At 38.1% G+C, this 19,062-nt stretch overlaps 2 protein-coding genes across 2 annotated transcripts in view; one reads left to right on the top strand and one right to left on the bottom strand.

The window, feature by feature from the left end:
• Nucleotides 1–1,481, top strand: part of GRIP1 (glutamate receptor interacting protein 1) — an 83,136-nt gene extending 81,655 nt beyond the window's left edge. Inside the window, exons 21-22 of the mRNA XM_010181768.1 lie at nt 53–199; nt 1,248–1,481. Coding sequence (XP_010180070.1) covers nt 53–199; nt 1,248–1,481 — 381 coding nt within the window. The remainder of the gene's footprint in view (nt 1–52; nt 200–1,247) is intronic.
• A 2,491-nt stretch (nt 1,482–3,972) lies between these two features.
• HELB (helicase (DNA) B) lies at nt 3,973–18,555 on the bottom strand (the record flags this gene model as incomplete). The annotated part of the gene is made up of 12 exons (XM_010181767.1): nt 3,973–4,052; nt 4,559–5,006; nt 5,265–5,399; nt 6,272–6,476; nt 7,035–7,094; nt 8,532–8,616; nt 9,678–9,808; nt 10,803–10,944; nt 11,977–12,148; nt 13,236–14,108; nt 15,417–15,643; nt 18,181–18,555. Coding segments are annotated over 12 exons (2,933 nt in total), but the record flags the coding sequence as incomplete, so codon positions are not given.
• Between the last annotated feature and the right edge of the window lie 507 nt (nt 18,556–19,062).

Here is a 19,062-nt window from a genome sequence, read left to right as displayed (position 1 = left end):
GACAAGCTATTCTTTCTGTTTCTTGTAATCATGTCAAAAATCACTTCCACAGGTAACTTTGTACAAGGACTCTGACGGAGGAGACTTTGGGTTCAGCGTTGCAGATGGTTTATTGGAAAAGGGAGTCTACGTTAAAAATATTCGACCAGGTGGCCCTGGCGACCTGGGAGGTTTAAAACCCTATGACAGACTTCTACAGGTAACGTTTCTGGCACTGCACAGGTTTAGCGTGAAGGGATGTGACTCTGGGGATTACTTTGTAAAAAGATTTGTAACCTCACTGCAGGGTATTTGGGTATCTGCATACACAGACCTGATTGTGGAATTGCATAAAAGTGTTTACAGCACTTATTTGGAACAACTTAATTCTCTACATCGCTTATTATATTTTAAATTATAAGTAGGAATGTTATTTTCCGTTTCTGCTGGGAAAGGATGTGTGTAGGGGAACGGGAAGGACAAATTATTGTAATTGCTCAGCACCACAGGCCCTGTAAATCACTGAGACCCTCAGTAAGAAAAGGAAGAGCTTTGTGGTGACTTGGGCTTCTACACAGTGGCACTAAGGTGAGATTTCTTCTGTAAAACCTTATTTAAAGGAACAAATTCTTTCAGAATGTTGGAGATTCCAGCACTCCGAAGGAGACATACAAATGTTCACTGGAGAGCTGGAATTTCGTAAGACATTTCCAGACAGATTTGTAGTTTTTACTGTTCTTGATACAGACTTGAGAATTGCTTCTGTGCTTCATCCAAGTTGTTGATTGACAGAGTTATAATAATGTAATTCTCGCTGAGCACCACACTTTCCACAGTGCAAGTTGGATTGGGATGGATAACCTAAATTTTGTTGTCAACTAGCCCAATAAAATACTTTCTATATTAATTAAAAGCAGAGAAGACCTGAACTAAATTGAAATTTTAGATGTGACCTGTTGCATTTAAATTAATGAACACCATGAAAGACAGAACTATGTGCTATTAAATATCATTTATGTAGTGGGCATTGTGACAGCTGCCACCAGTGCAAGTATGCCCACTTTAGCTACCTACTGTTAAAGGGTGAGTAGGCAACTTAACTGGTGTCTTCAGACCAGATGCCATGCTTAAAAGCTCTTGTATTAAGCAATTCTCTACCTGGAATATTATTTAAATCAGGTTCCAGTGTCAAGGATAAATCTGTTTCTCTTGTAATCTCATTTCTTTTTCCTAATGTGGTAACAAAAAGTCAATGTCTCATCTTTCAGATAAACCACGTTCGCACCAGAGACTTTGACTGCTGTCTGGTTGTGCCCCTCATCGCCGAATCTGACAATAAGCTGGAGCTGGTGATCAGCAGAAACCCTCTGGCGTCCCAGAAAGGAAACCCAGAGCAGAACCCCACGAGCGGGGAGTGGAGCAACCAGAACAACGCCTTCCTGCAGCAGAGCGGGCACCCCACTGTCACCACAGAGATGCGGGACCCTACAAACACGTTATAGCAGAAAATCACTGCACTGGGACATTCGGTAACGGAAGACAATTATGGTGCTAAATCCCTGTCAGATTTCTCTGCGATTGTGACTCAGATGCTACATAGCACTAAAAAGCACAGGTCAGTCTGTCTGTCTCAAGGCTTGTATTAATTCATGGTTACTTTTGAAAAAGTTTAATTCTTTTTTAAGTCAAGTCATTCCATTCTAAACAACCTATCATTAGCAACAGTATGAAAAGTTGTAAGGGCCGTTTTATTCCCCCAAATAAGAAAGAGGGGAGATGTTTTATACATTAGTTACGTGTTCCTCTCTCTTCATCAGCAGCTCCTGTTTGACAGAAACACCACTGCTAGCAGTGGTAACCAGGTTTACACCATTTTTAAAAACATTATCAGAAAGTCACTGTCTGCTGGCCAAGGAAGAGAGGTGTGCAGCACCGGGTTTTCTCAGTAAATGGCTAGAGCTGTATTTCTGGGGACCTTTATACTGCTGGCAAGAAGGGAGTGCACTCTTCAGACAGAGCACAGCGTAGGTGTGTTTTAACAAAATGCTCGCAGGAAGCTGCAGTGTGCAGTGAATACTCCCCACTTTGGTAAATTTAGTCTGTTCCTCCCTATGCAATGAACTATTTAATGGTATGGCTTGCACCCTGTGGGGATTTTTAAGCAGAATTTTTTTAGCGGGATAAAACCTCTGAAGGCGCATTACTAATGAGTAAAACTGAAATGAGTTCGGACAAATTTTAAAAACCTTTCTAAAGAAAAAGGCTTTTTTTAAACTATGCCAGTGGATGACTGAGACAAAAGTTCTTTAATGATCCCTAAACCTGTAAACTTGTCACATGTGAGCTTTTTAAGTCAAACAATTTCTTGAAGGGACAAAAGTCCCATTTAATATGCTTTGTTTTCAGCCTTCTTTATGATAAACACTTCCCCCTGCAACACGTTTTTAGAATTTCAAATTGTAAATATATCTTTTACAAATTCTCTCCTCCACCCTCTCCCCCCAAGCAATAAAATACTGCCAGTTGCTTTATATGCTCACCAGCAGCTGCTTTGGTTTATTCCGGTATTCAAGTTGTTCTTGGTAATAATTATTGTAATTGGTGAATGTAAAGATACTGGATTTGTACATTTGTAGAGTCTCCATATCTAAGCAATCACCTCACGGAGTTGTTTCTGGTCAATTTAAACTGTTTTACTGTATCCCTGTTGCTGTTTCCAAGACATGAACAAGCTCACCTGCCCTGCACATACAAGTAGCTCCGATTTCTATTTCAGCACTGCCAGGAAAGGTCAGAATGACATTCGCTGCTGACTAATGTAAAAAGAAAAAAAAAAAAATGTTCATGTTTTCATGTTAAATATGTATTTTTATTTGTAACAAATAAGTATTAAACTGTAAAGTATTTTTGTACAAATTTAATACTTTAATAGCATGATATTTATCGTCTATGTTATGTTTTTTTTGAAATTCAAACTGTTGCAAATATTTGTATGGAAAAAACTGTATAAATTGAAATAAACAGTGATTTAAAGACATTAAAAATCATAGAATGGTTTGAGTTGGAAAGGACCTTAAAGATCACTAGGCCCCACTATAATATCACCTGCCCCTACCATCCCTTCTATCCTGACCCATACAGGTAGCATTTTTCTACTTCCTAATTTTTTTTCCAGTTTTAGCAAAAAAAAAACCACGTTTGTGTGTGGTACACTTTTTCCTGACATATTTGTTAAAAAAAAAAAAAGTTAAAAGTAAAGGAGCTGTCCAAATCTTAATACAGTTGGTCTGAGGCTTGAATTAACATTCAGTTTATTAAGCGCAAAAATTCAGGTAGCACACAAAGGTTGAAAGCGGAATGTTATTTGAACTCTGACTTGGAATTTGGCTTTTCTTACCAAGATCATGATCAGCACCTATTAGGGAGAACAGCAATGAAAAGCTTTACATCTCTTTCAGGTACAAAGTGAGAAAAAATTTTTGTGTGTCACTGATGGTAACTTTCTTTTTCTATTTATAACAAGATCAAAATCCATAACCCGTCAAAGCTTCATGCCCATACTTCTGCCACATTAGAAAAAGCTGAAGTCCCCCTTTCTAAACTATCTTTTTGACTTGAGCAGACTGCCATTTTTGTCACAGCAGTAGCAGCTTCTCCTCAGCGCCGTAGCATCAGGAGACAGATAAATCTTAGGATGGATGTCTGGAGCCTTTAAACCAAGAAAATCCCATGTATTTTTAAGGGTACGATCTGTAAGTTTCTTTTTTTTTTTTTAAATGGAATGTTGTGATTTTTAATGGCTGACACACGAACAAATCTCCTACTAAAAGCTGATCACTGAAAATGTTAAAGGTTCACTTTAAAACAAGCTGTTCTTCATAGAACCTGCAAATATAGAAAAGCCCTTGAAAATCCTCTGTGTACCCTGCTTCTCCATTCCAAACATCTTGAATGAAACAGGTTCAAGAAAGGTTGACAGAGGACAGTTGTTTGTTAGCTTTTGAAAAGCGTCCTAGGACTTGGTTGTCCCAGAGTTAGATTCTGAAGTCTGGAAGACCCAAGCGGAGAATCTTCTACTGTTCTCTGTTAAAAGAAAAAAGTGTTACCACAGTTAGAACCAGAACTAAAATACAGTAACATCTTCAAAAAAAAAAAAAAACAAACCCCTTTTTCAATGACAGAGCTCAGAACTCAGATATAATGAAAAAAAATCCATTAATAATGTTTTACTGTATAAAAGTATCTACTTCAATGATAAAATTATATATAATCTTTCACAGTAGGTCAGCTCCTAAAATTGACTTCTGTGCACAAAGAAAAAGCTAATATAGGCTAATCTAGCCAGCAGATCACTCCAATGAGTAGTAAGATTTACTACTACTGACATTATAACTTATTTTCCCCTATTACTCATATATTATTCTGGGAAAACATCTGCCAAACATAACTGCTTCACCAGTTACTGGTCAACTTGAAAATCATTAAGTTATAGTAAAACAGTCACAACAGTATCCAGGCCACTTGCAGTAGTGGAAGAGTGTGCAAACGTTTCAAACAAACTTTCTCAGTGAGGAGCTACTTACACGGGGTGATTTCACAGCAGTCTCAGAGGTCCCTGCAAGACTCAGTTGTCTTTTGTATGGACTTTGCTGCAGATCGTCGGTCCGCTTCTTTTCACTGCAAACTGCTGCCCCTTCCTGTTGCATCAAGTCAGGTTCGGCTAGGTCAGGAGCACCCTGAGTTACAGAAACAGAGCGAGACCCAAGCTCTTGATTTTGCCAGCTCTTTGCCAGGGGAGAGGAATTTTGTTTGGGACAGGTGCTTGTTTCTGCAATTGCCTCTCTCAAAAACCTCTGTAAGCGAGTTTTTCTGGGCACGTTCTTGTTAGTGACTGCTCTCCTGAGGTGCATCTCTTCAGCTATGACATAGACACGGCAGCGCCCTCTGGTCACGGCGGTGTACACGTGCTGCCAGTGCTGGCGGCCAGGATTGCCAACCACGTAGACAACCGTTTTCTCCTCAGAACCCTGAAACGTGTTTTAGAACACCTTATCAAATTGAGATCTCGAGGAAGCAGTTTTTTAAAAAAAAAAAAAAAAAAAAAAAGATAAAAGTCAGCTTACAATAACAAGGAAATCTGAGACAACCAGGGGCACTAAGGAGTATTTTCTATCCTGCATTCCAGAAATTTTAGTTTCAGGAGAACTTCTTACTCTTTCATATGAAATGCATTACCAAGATAAAGCCACAAGAAAGTTTTATCAGCCCATAGCTTCTTTTTTTACCTGAAATGTGTGAATAGTTCTGGCCCAGGCATGTTTTATATGACATAGCTTCTTCAGTGCCTTATACTTGACGGTGAATGTGGAGCCGTACGTGCTGCTTATGGTCAATAAGCGCTGTTTATCAATTTCCACATCCTAAAGAAATGGCACAAGAACACTCAGCAGTAAGCTCGTATCAGCAGTTTGATCAATGTCTGTACATATGCATATGCTGTTAAAACAGCTGGAACATAAACCAAATGAAACAGTTTCAGAAGACACTAAACCCAAAAGATTGCTATCTTTCACTGACCACCTTCAAGGAAAATAGCTTCACTGTACAGGGCCTACCCCAACTCCATCTGTTTGGTAAGAAAAACATGAGAAAGGCAGTTTCAACCCCCTGAAAACTTCAGATTATTCTAGGGTACAGTGAAACACGCCAGTGAGGCCGTTTAACAATTTGTTGCCACAAATGGAGAAGAGCCTTCTCTCTCCCACCAATGCTGTATGGTTCCCTTTCCCATGCACACATCTTGATACTTTCACTGGACCCTTTGCCGAGTCAACTCAACTCACTGAACACAGCAGAAAAACACAGTATTTTTTGGTCAGCTTAGATTTTCTGCCAGGTGAGAGCTCAAGCTGTAACATTAAATTTATTCTTTACTATTACTAGTAATACTAAAGTATTACTTTACTTTATACTTTACTTACATAGAAGACTAATGTTTCTACCTATAGCCAAAGCATTACACATTTCAATTACGATACATTTGAGTATTTACAGAATTTCTTTACACTGGACACAAGCAGACCAACTGAAATACATTTTATAATTATTTTTTCTAATTCTCTATTGTGAGTCTGCCTCTGTCTTGCCTTTCACATGGCAGTTTAGCAGAAGAACCAAGTATCTATTACGAACTGAAATTTTAAAGTGCAAATTGTTTTCTTCTGGGATTCAACAAGGACTGGATCAGTTACCACTGGGGTTTTTTGTGCAAGTTCTTGCAGCAAGGACTTACGTCTGTTATGAAAAATATATCTCCGTTGCACAGTCGTTTGCCCTCCTCAGCAGTCTCAGCAGTGAGGGCGGTTTCTCCACTTTTGCGTTCGTGGTGATTAGGATCCTCTCCAAAGCCACGGTCTGGCAAGAGATCCTTGAGATACATATTCCGCATGCAGGAAATCTTGTCATCAATTCGAAATAAAAGTCGGTTTTTATTATCTCTACAGCAGAACAAGGGAGAAATGTATTTACAAACTATGCATTTATCATCTCTCAGTATGTCTTCTCTTTCCCCTCTCTATACTTGGGCCACATTAGAAACCTTAATAGTGTTCTAAACAATTAAGACAACTCACATTTACATTTTGTTAAAAAAAAAACAGTAATATGGAATAGCACCAAAATCCTGCTTCCAAAAATATTTCAGAATCTATTTAGAAATCATACACTGGCAAAAAATAATTAACCTTGAGGGTTTTATTCCAAGTGGCTTTTAAGTCTGTTTTAAATATTCAACAGTAGCTCAAGAACTTGGAACCCACATAATGGCAATTTATATGAAAGGCAAACACTTAGTTTGTGTTATCTCTGTTCACAGTCCAGGCTGAGATTAAAGAACCCAAAGAAAGATTATTATATAAATTATTTCTAACATAAATAATCAGATCTAGATGAAACACAAAGTTTTACAATCTTATTTTAGGTTGTTGGCCTGGCTGTAACGCTTTCGAAAATAAAGCAAGATTGTTCACAGCAAGAATTGCAAAACACTGACTTACCTGGTTACATGATTTGAGTAGTGTTGGCAACAGAGTTCATTTATGAGATTGCAATCTTGCCTAAATCACACAAAACAAGAACATGAAAAAAATCATTATGTACAAAGCATTACATGCAATGTCACATTAGCGTTAATTTATAAATACTGGAAAAAACCCATTTTAGCTGTCACGATCTTCCACCAACAATTAAAAGAATTGCAGATTCAGAGTTCAGAAAACAGAGCTGTAAAGGAACATTTTTTTTAATAAATAGCACAGAAAATGAGGCTGGGATGTTTGCAATGCATACCTGTTTTAGAGATAAAGAACACTAAAGAAAAAAATAAAGCCTGGATATACTGTTTTCTGTCTATGGATGTATTAAAAATAGTTAAAATATTTATTTGATTTTTAAAGACCTGAAATTTTAACTTTAAATGTAGATTAAGTACCTATAAATATATTACAGAAGAATTTTATAAGGAAATCATTAATAACAGTATTGCACCTGAATGCAGACTGGAGAAATAAAATTGATTTCAGAGTTACTCAACATTCACAACTAACAGGTGAACCAGCTCAAATTTATAAATCGCTTATTTGCACACCAGTAGCCTGTAAATAGTGGGTAGTTTTTAATTGCTGAGAAAACGTTCTTCACAAATAAAAGCAGAAGAGATTTTTCTTAAGTGCCCTTTTGGGCAGAAGCATAAGTTTATAACCACTGGTACTACTGGACATTACATTTATCCCTTCAGTGTTTCTGTGAGGCCACCCACACTATTCACGCTCCTACAAAAGTTCCCATGATCAATAAGTAACCTTTCCAATCTTTCTTCAAAGTGTGTTTGAGCCCTGCACCCCACTCCTTCTTAAGTGACGAGTATCATGCTTCCCAATGGCCAAACTGTAGGCACTTGCCACTGCCCATCAGATGCACTAATGCCCATCAGATTATGTGATGAAATCTGGCCCCCGTGACACAGTCAAAATGCAGGTATCTTCTGCAATTTGGTCCACATCCACCTGCGACAGAAGCACGTGTAGACAGTAGGTTATGTGTTCTGTCACACACACATCTGCCACAGTGGGATACGTTCGAATATGGACATTTCTTTCTGTTTTGTGGGCTCCTCCTGCAGTCAAGCCCTTGCCTTCTGCTCCTGCAGAACGCTGCACTTCTAGCAGATGCCAGAGCACAGGCTCTCTGAGAATCTACAAAAATGGACAACTTCTGTCCATCCTTTGTTGCTGTAGCATAAACTACAGATGAATGTGAACACAAACACAGAAATAATGGTGCAAATAAGCTTAATGGCTGATAGAAAAATTAAGCAGCTCTCCATGGAGAGACTGGGGGCAATCAGCAGGTACAGGAAAAGTCACCTGGCCTATTCTGCTCTCTAGGAATTTTATGATACTGCACTAATCTCTCCACCTCAACACATTCAGCTATTTTTAGATTGCAGCTGCTAGCAAGGATTTTTTTCAATGTCTGCCTGCATGCTCTGTTACCTTCTGAAAGCAATGAACTGTGACTGTTTGGCATCCTCCAATCCTGGTCCTTTTTTAAGTAAAGCCTTTATGGCAGTTTGCAAATCTGTTTTAGAAGACATAAAAGGTAAGGCATAAAAATATGCAAAACAAACAAGATAAGAAAGAAAATCACAATTCAATATGAGATTGCCTTTGCTTATTTCTTGTTTCAATGACATTTCAACTTGTTTAAAACAACAAAAAACCACACAAAACACAAAGACGCACACCCTAAAAAAACCCAACATTACAAAACACTCACTCACATATATAATCTCCCCCAAAAGTACCATGCCGTTATCCCACTATTAAGACCTGAGAGATAAGAGTGATATGGAAGGAGAGAAATTCTTGTTTTTCTGTGTCAAACAGCTGCATAGAACATATTTCATGCAAAATAAGGTTTTGATACAGCACATTAAAGAGGTAAAGGTAAAACATTTTTAAACCACAGATCTATACATTTAGATTGCACAGAAGAAATCCATTTTTATTTTTCTGTTTGCTGAGTAAGTTACTATAGTCTATAGTAAGATAGGGTGAAAATATTCACACTATTCTTTTTCCTCATCCCCCCTGAAGCTTTTTGGTACATATAAAGTAGACACTATACAATCCACTTATCCAATAAAGGTCAAAAAAAACCCAAACCCCAAAAAGACCCATACCCTGACCCCAAACTATTTTTAAAGACATACTGGTGTCCCCTCTGCTTTCATTTTTCTAACTTGATTCTAGTGTTGGGAACAAATTTCCATCCAACACAGCATCCTGTTACAGTAGCAGTTCACTCAAATGATTCATCTCCGAAAATTTCAATCTTTTATGGTTTGACAGGTCTAGCTACACCATAAAAAGATGGTCACGTCTGATTGCACTGGTACAAGCTGTATCCCCCGTTTCAAAATGTAACTGATGAGCTGGAGCTCTGCAGCGTATCCCTTGCGCTTATGGGCCTTGCCGTGTGCACTTACTGAAGGCAAAAGGTCAACTATGAATCTAGCATTTAAATTTATACCACAAACAAAACTAGACTAAACTCTTCCCAAAATGTTAGTTCCAGCCAAACAGTCTATGCTTTACCAAAGGGAAAGTCAAGATCACAAAGTGACTGCATGCACCTACTGTCACAACCGCCGCCAGCAGGCAAAGCAATGAGAATGAATTTCTTCTCTGGGCTTGGCATTGTCATTTCCTGATTCCAGCCAGAAACTTTCAGCACCTCATCAAATTCAGGAAACTTCCGGTTCGAGATTCTTGAGCAGAGCAGCAGAGGAAAAACAGAAAAGAAAAATTATTTCAGTTAAAGCATTCCAGTGTATCATCATCTGAATCAGCCTGAAGTTCACCATTTTTAAATGTTGGGTCATCTACACTGCATATACCAAAAATGTTTTCTTCTGAGCATAACTTAATTTCATATTAATTTTTTTTTAATTTATATATTTATTTTTTAATTTTTTATTTCTTTCTCCTCTAAACCCTTCAGCACAGCAGTAGATACCTAGTGTTACCCATATAGTTCCCATGGGAGCAGACTGGAGTAACACAGAAGTGTTATCAAAGAAAAGAGAGTGTTTGTAAAACACTTTATAGTTCTGGACATCTTGTAAATGTTCAGAATATTCTCAAATTCCAATCAACAACAAAGGGTCTTGGGCACTTGTAACTAGATTTTGTTGTTTGAGGTTTAAAAAAATAAATCATGCACTGACAGTAAACAGGACTATTTCCCAGCCAAAAGTAATGCAAATGCTGGAAATGTTTAGAGGTTCTAGGTATTAATACACAAAAAAAAGAAACGATGATGTAATGGCCCTTGACATCTAAACTGTCAGTGCAATTCAGCCTGTTGTACCTGTTGTCACACTTACCAGCAACGTCTTTAAAACTTCATTTTTAGAGAAGCAATTGAAAGTCACTTCAGAAGGCATAAAGTGATTTGCGTACGCACCACCCATTTGAAAACAGCAGAGGTTATTTGATAGTGAAATACGTCCCATAAAATTCAGAAGTATTCCAGCACACACATTATTTTGTCCAAAACACATGTTCCTGGAAAAACTTGTGGTTTTTTGTTGTGGTGGTTGTTTTGGGGTGCATTTAAAACCAGCGTTACTGATCTTCAACAAGAAACTGTAACAGTAGCGGTACTATAGAGTAAAATCTAGATGCACTGCTATGGTATTTTGCAGGTAAAGGACCAGGCCTACTACAAGAATGCTGCTTACATACATCAGGAATTCCTACCTTGATGCATTGTCTATGATTAGTTGCGATTCAGCTCTATGATTAGTTCGCAGTTCCACAGAAAAGCCTCTTGATTTTAGACCCTCAAAGATATCAGCCAACATGTTTCCTGGGTCTATGCTTGGCAGCTGTCGAGTATCACCTACACAGAATACACATTAGTATTTGTGAGAAGCAACAACACCCCATCTGTTAAAAACTGTCTTGGAAAAAAGCCAACACTGGAATTAATACTCAACCCTCTACATAGTAACATACTTTCTCAATACAATCTACATGAAATCATACTTTCAAGAATCTATGAAACTTTGTGGAATCAGGCTGTTGTGTAATTTTTTCATGTCCCTCACTCAGTAATGATTTACTAGCAAGTGCAAATGATGAACACTGACAGTGACCGTATCTTACTCAAACACATTTTGAAAGTCACATGTTTAAAAACAAGTGCAATAAACGGCATGCCAAAAAGTAAACCTGAGAAAGCAGAACATTTTTCTTGTACATTTCTTTGTACAAGATGACCCTAGCATTAAGAAGGAGATGAAACCTGCCTTCTAAAATTCAAGGAAATCAGGAACGTTTTCCAGTTGCTAGATGTAATAAGCGGATGTAAGAAGTCATAGTACTTTCAGAATCGTACAAAATACCGCTAAGCAGAGAATGGAGATACTGATTTTTTCATGTCCCTCACTCAGTAATGATTTACTAGCAAGTGCAAATGATGAACACTGACAGTGACCGTATCTTACTCAAACACATTTTGAAAGTCACATGTTTAAAAACAAGTGCAATAAACGGCATGCCAAAAAGTAAACCTGAGAAAGCAGAACATTTTTCTTGTACATTTCTTTGTTGTCCTTTCTGAATTAAAACAAGATGACCCTAGCATTAAGAAGGAGACGAAACCTGCCTTCTAAAATTCAAGGAAATCAGGAACGTTTTCCAGTTGCTAGATGTAATAAGCGGATGTAAGAAGTCATAGTACTTTCAGAATCGTACAAAATACCGCTAAGCAGAGAATGGAGATACTGATATTTTCATACTGACAGGTGAGATGGAAAAATGTCTCTCACATCTGACCTTACGAATAAGCAGAAATGCGCAAGTACAGAACAGTGTGACATCCTGGGGTTTTTAAGAAACTCTACAGTGACAAGTTTGCTGTTTCACTTACCTAGAATAATGAGTTTGGCAAGTTGAGCATGCTCACACAAGAGTCTTAAAACTAAACTAAGAATGAGTACAGACACCAAACTTCCTTCATCCACAATCAGAACCGTCACAGTAGAAAACTTCCATGGCAGTACTTGTTCACTCTGCCTCCATGATTTGAAACTATAGATGATCTAGAAACAAATCAAAAATAAATCAAGCTCTGACACTAATCAACTGTAAACAATCGTCTTATAAAGGTAGCCAGAGCATGGTATCTTCTAATGTCATATTTAGAGCTATGATCTGAAACTCTGAACTTAAATCTGCAATGACTCAGAAGACTCAACTGTTCACTCTTATTTACCTCCTTGGTGAATGTACTTGTAGCGAAAATTATCAACCCTTACTTACATAAATGTACAGAAATGCATCTTTTTTTTTTTTTTTTTTTTTTTTTTTTTTTTTTTTAGGGATCTTAAAGGATATAAGGTCAGCAATTAGGATGCTCAGTAACAGAGCACTTCCTCCTACAACTTGCTGACATTCATAAATCCCCAGCACTGCATGGGTAACAGGAACAGGAACAGGCAACTATCCAGGCCTCAAAGATAAAATAAGCCCACAGTACTACTGATATTACTATAATGTTTATTCACATAGGTTATTCCACACCTCCAACATCTTGACACCTTACATTACTTACGACAACAGAGTCCTGACCTACGTTTATTAACAAAGAATTTGCTTGCTACTTTTTTAATAAAAATATTTGCACAATATTTAACAGTAATTAAGAAAACACTGTGTGAATGAAATTTATCTCATTATTCAAAACCAGGCTACTGATCTCTTCATGTCTGTGCAGATATTAGTATGACTGCAATGCAACAGGACACTAGAAAACAGCTCTGCAATCTAGAAAGTAATTCTGTCTTGTTTAAAAAGACAAAAGAACTGAGAAGCTAAAAAGACCCAATGCCCTAGAAAGGCACAAACATGAGATGTGTACAAGTCGAAAAAAAAAGTTACAGCAAATAATACATTTCAAATTATTTGATTCCCCAAAATGTAACAATGACTTTCAAATGCTGACAAGCTGTCCCTAAGCATTATTATTAATAGCTTCACATTTCATAAGGAAAGTTCAACAAGTTTTTTGTGGGTTTTAGTCGGTTGGGTTTTGTTTGGTTTGGTTTTGCTCTTTTTTTTTTTTAAAAAAAAAAGTAGACGCAGCCAAAAGGTATTTCAGAACATAATTAAATAATAATAATTTCCTACCTGATGCAGTGTATATGCAGGAAGCTTAGTTTTTTCACTCAAAAGGCTTGCCGCCCTCCCTGTAGGTGCAGTAAACAGTACGTTCAGTTTTCTTTGTGTGTACGTATTCTCTGACTCCAGATGATGATCGAAGGTATTCCATTCTTCAGACGCATCCAGGTCATCTTCAAAGTCCTTAGAAGCAGCTTCCACTTCTTTTTCCATCTGCTTTAAGTGACAGAAAAGGCAGCTAACTATTGTACTCTTCCCACAGCCTCCTTTTCCACTTATGATTGTGACAGGATTAGAACAAATCTTCTCCATAGCAAGCACCTGATCTACATCTACCTCTGCTTTACCTTGGGTACCAGACATAGACCCTGCTTCCTTTTCAGGAAAGTGATCTGCACCATTATGACTGTCGGGACTATTTTCCTCCGGATGGTCCATTTCATGAGCCTGGGTAACACTCGTTTTGTTATCCACCATTTCTCTTGTCATCTCAGAAATGTTCAGTATCTTTCTCACATCAACATCCAGTTGCCACGAGGGGTTTGACAGAAGGTCACCTATACACGTTGCAATGTCTTTTTCAGATTTGTGAAGATGAGGCAGAAACACGAGTTTTTTCTCCCTGATCACTACATTCTGATCTTTCAAAAATTCCAGAGATTGCCAAGCGTGTTCAATGGACATATCTTTAGATACAAAATGAGCTAATTCATCTTGATCTTCGTAAGTGTGTCCCATTTCTCTACACTGTTTCTTGAGCTGATCATAGAGAATTAATGCATTCTTCTGCAACCTGGGAATCTTCCGCAGGAGGTGCTCACACTGACAGAAGGCGGCCCACGTTGCCTCGCAGTAAGAAAGGTTCAGTTCCCTATAGGTTATCTTCTCCCAAAAAGAATAAAAGTAAACATATATTCATTTCAGAAGACTGAATGCTGAGTAACATTCCTCCTAGTAAATACAAATTGCAATTCAGAGGGTGGAAGGCTACAAAAAATTATGTATTTTTCCATAATGTACAAAGCTATAATGCTTTTCAAGCTACGTGAAAGCAAGATATTTACAAGTAACATAGAATGATAATTCCTCTCAGTCACCCTCCTGTATAAAACAGAAATTTTAAAAATGAAAAACCTGGCACAGAAATTAGGTATCAGGGAGAACTTGTACAAACCTTATTAGCACAATTTCAAGTAAAGGCACAAACAACTGTAGCAACAGAGCATAGAGAAGGCATGAGCCAGAATACTGTACCCAATTCTGAACATTTTACTTCAAGAAATACACAACCTTTACAGAGACTACTGTGAAAGATTGAGATGTGCAAAAAAGATCAACCACTGAAGAAAAATTAATTGGAATTGCTGAGCCTTAAGAGAAAAAGCTAAAGAGAGTCTTCAAGCAATAAAAAAACCAGCAGTAAGAATGCAGGTCCTTGATACAAGAAACAAGAGAGCAACAGGTCTGTATTGCATCAAGGAATAGTCAAATTGGACATAAGCAAAAGCTTTTCAAAGGAAAGGATGTGAAACACTGGCTGGACTGCCAAACCTCTGAAACTGGAGGTCTTGTCAGTAAAAGCTCTGGGGGGCTGAAGTGCAGGGACTAACTACTCACACTGCTGAACTATTAAACTCCAATTCCTATCTGAGCTAGGAATGCTAAGGTGAGGTGCGGCAGCAAAGTTGCACAGCAAGCATAGCAAATGGAAACAAGGAGGTAAGTACAAAACATAAATCCCATTATAAAAAAGGAGAGTGACAAGAGCAGATGACCTATTACAGAATAACATATCTACCTTACTATGAAAGCAAAGATATTGTTCTATGTATTAAGAACAGAAAATCTTATTTGCCCATATAAAACTGAACATACAATTGAGGGTTTTAAAGTAATTTTCTTAGTATTGGCCCAACTGCCTCAAGTATTTAACTTTCTGTTCCTTGTAAAAAAGCAAAGCAAATGGTTGTAACAAAACCACCTTTAAAATCTTGAGAGACTGATTTATTTTAAACCAACTGAAAAAAACCCTTTTGCTAAAACTGAGTCTGGTAGATCATCTATTTCCAAATGAACTAATCTCACCTCGTACAAATGCCCAGTTATAAACTGAACGTAACTGAAACAGCACTGTATTCTAACGAAGCTCAAATGTAACACACATTTTTTACCCTGCTTAACATTACTTACCCTGCTGAATCCAAGTTTCCATGGCTCATTCTTTAATATCTCATCCAACTTTGTTAGCATCTTGTCTTGACAATGTACTTCCTCATCATCCATACCACTGCTTTCTTCAGTCTTTCTTTGCCAATGCACCATATTCAACAGAGAGCAAAAATGGCTTGGCAGAAGAGTTGGCAAAAATTCCAGTATCATCGGAAAAGTCAGAGCTACCAATACTGCCTTGCCTGCAACTGCATGCACCATAAACCAAGAAAGCTTTAAGCAATATACAAAGGTATTTCTAAAGGCAATTTCAACTGCCTCTGGCTCTTATCCTTCTGTCTCCCCTACATCCAAAAGGATACGGTTTAGAAGTGGGCATGGTAGCATTAGTTAACAGTTGGACTTGATGATCTTAAGCGTCTCTCCAACCGTAATAATTCTATGAAAACATCCCTAATTTCTTTCAGTTTCTTACTCTTTGTAATCCTTTTCAAATTCTTTTACAGTCTGCTTTCCCTGAACTGTCTTGGGAAAAGTAAACAGTAACATCAGTAAATGCCATCATGTAAACATCAGTAAACAGATGACAGATAAAAACTGCAACTAAATGTACTAATTTGGGAAATATGCATTATACATTTGTTTCAAACCACCTACTCAACAGCATTTTGTAGAACATCAGTTCAGGTGTCACCATGCCTGCCCCTCCTATCTAGAGAGATTTTTCATACAGATGCACAGAAGAACACTTAAAATCCCCAATAAGAAAACAGGCTTCTACATTTGTAGTATCAGATCACTATAGAAACTCAGGAAAACAGTGCTCTCCACTGGCTTTCTCAATGACCTCACACTTAAGCTGTAACTTTCCCTGTTTCTATCAGTGTTGGGATCTGAAAAAGGGGGATGATGAAACTGCTTTGCTCTATATCTTGCTTTAAAAAACAAATTGTAGAAGAAAGTGAGACTTCTAGAAGTTTGACCTCTTCACAGGAAAAAAAAAAGAAGCCATTTTTAATGGAGCGTTAGGGAAACTTTTTAATTCCAAATTCAAAACACCTATTTTTCTCAGTTAAATACTTTTACTGATTACTGTTTTACCCACAGAAAGGTAAAGACGGAGCCTTTTCCCTTTAAAGCAAATACTTAATTTACAAGTGGAGAATCAACACACACTACTTTCTAGACAAAAATATGAAGGCTTGAAGAAGAAACTGCTTGAGCTCAAAACAACTAATGACAACCAGAAAAAAGTGACAATAGTAACAACATGACATACAGGGGCTGGGATGTTGTTTCTATTGCTCAATGACAAAGAAGAAAGCTTAATTTGTATCAAAATAATTTAAGTTAGACAGTAGGAAAAATCTGCCAACTACAAAAACAGCGAACAGGATACCTAGGCACGCTGTGTAATCTTCAACATTGAAGATTCATGAACATATTACACAAGCTTCAATCAGAACTGATTCATATATCCCATTAAAACTCAAGAAGCAAACTAGATCAGAGTTTCCACTACTATTGATTCCCTTCCTCATGCAGTCAGGAAAACATTTAGTCTGTAAACAGGGGTTAAGAACTTTTCTACCATTACAGTAACACAACAAAAAGCCTGAAGTCCACAGAACTGTGAAAATGTTCCTTTCCTTACCCATGTGGAGTAAAGTCTAGCAGAAGCTATGAACTTTCCTGTCAGACGTGATTTGACCTCCAGAACAGTCATCCCCATCTTCCGTCCCACCACTGCCCATTAATCCAGGTACTGGAAGACTTTGCAGACAGACCCAACTTGTCTGTACAGATCTATGCATGGTTGTGGCTGCCCCCCTCCAATTCAGAGCACTGAGACCCAGGGCACCAACACCTGAGTGGTTTCGTACAGCACCAGCCCAGGACTGCCCACGTCCACATCAGGAATGCGGTACCGTGGACACAGATCATCGGGGTAAAACAAAAGGTAGTGCTGAAGACACATCTCATCAGATGCCTTGACTTTCTGTATTTCAGTGTTTCACTTCAGACCAGCTATAGTCTGGTCCCACAGACCGAGTGCCCATTAGGGGTTGGAGTACAGCTGGAACACACCTTTTGGGTTTCATCCAGCAGGAGTACAGTCAATGCTCTCAGAGACTGCACCACAGCAGGGACAAGAGGGATGTCTGCTTCAAAAGCACACTCCTGATCCAATCTCTAACACTCACGTAGCCACACCAACAAGAGTCCGCAACACGATCCTCAGCAGTCCTGAATCATCTCCATGTGGGGATGCTCCAGTATTTCTGCACTCTGCTCCCCACTCATCTGCTGATGGGCAGGATTCAAATACACCTAAATAGTCTATTTAGTGCAGCTGATTTGGACCGCACTGCGTTTATTTGCAGCTCCCCTGCACTAAAGCAGCAGCTATACTATTTCTGAATACGCATTTGTCCTAAAAAGCCATACCACCATGTTTAAGCAGCGCTGAACCCACTTTGTAATAGGCCTTGTTATATCTGATTAAACTACAGGAAGCCAGCACCAGTGCCTTTGCACCCCTAGTACAGACAATTCTACGTAGTAAGCCCAGAGAATTCAGTCCTTATCTGTTTCTAACTATATGCCTATTTTTAATTGGTCAGTTGTCCCACTGTCCTCAAATATACAGAAAAACCAGCAACTTTGCATGTTCAAAATTCATTTGAACATACACTTCATATGAAGACATGTTAGCTTGAACACAGTATCTGAGACAGAACTCATGAGCTTATCAAACCACCAAAATAGCACAGGCTATACCTACACGATCTCAAAACAGAGCAGAAGATGTCATAATCCTTGGCGCCTCCTTGTTTCTTCCCCCTCGGTAAGCATGAAACTTGGAATTGTTTTAGTTTTGCTTCAAGATCTCTAAAACTCAGCATAGACTCCATAGGAAGCCAACTAAAAAATGTTTTTAAAAATTCTTTAGGAACGCCACATTCCTTAAGAAAGAGTGAAAAGACTTGTCGGTTGTTTTCTTCTATATCAGTGCGCAGAAAATATGATGGATATCCTTGCACAAAGTACTTCGACCCCATTTTTTTCGCCTTAACATTAACTCTCCACCAAGGGTCAACCAATGGAAAACGTCCGACCACTTCATACTCCTTCTTGGAGTCCTCTTCTTGTATAAGAACTGAATCATTGGAAAGAAAAACAAAACCACTGTTAATCGATAGTCATAAAGATTAAAACTTTGGTTTGGTTAAAAGAGTTTTGTTTGTTCAAAGCTTATTTTTGTCTTTTGTGTAAGTTGCAATAGTAAAGTAAAGCAGGAGTTTTCATAAACTTCCTGATGTCAGTCTTTCCGGAAGTACTTAAAAACAAAAGCAAAACCAAGCACTAAAGCTGCTTCTCCAAGTGTAGAACTGCAAAATTAAACTTGTGTATGAATATTTATTAAGCCAATTAAACACACTGGCTTAATATGATTTAATGTTACACCATTTATACTGAGTCAAGTTTGCACCTCGTTTTTTTAATCGTTTTGCCACAAAGCATTGCAACGGGACACGGGCACCTGCTTCAGATACATGTGTATACCAAATACTTCCTGCAACTGAAACCACAAAAACTGTAAACAACTAATATAACAAACTCTTAACATTTTGTATGACCTGGTTTGCCTCCTCTTTCTACCCTC

This window comes from Mesitornis unicolor, unplaced genomic scaffold (assembly GCF_000695765.1).
Source record: "Mesitornis unicolor isolate BGI_N332 unplaced genomic scaffold, ASM69576v1 scaffold1973, whole genome shotgun sequence".
In the NCBI taxonomy this organism is placed as follows: domain Eukaryota; kingdom Metazoa; phylum Chordata; class Aves; order Mesitornithiformes; family Mesitornithidae; genus Mesitornis; species Mesitornis unicolor.
The sequence above is the reverse complement of the archived record's forward strand: the minus strand, read 5'-3'. Positions and strand labels throughout refer to the sequence as shown.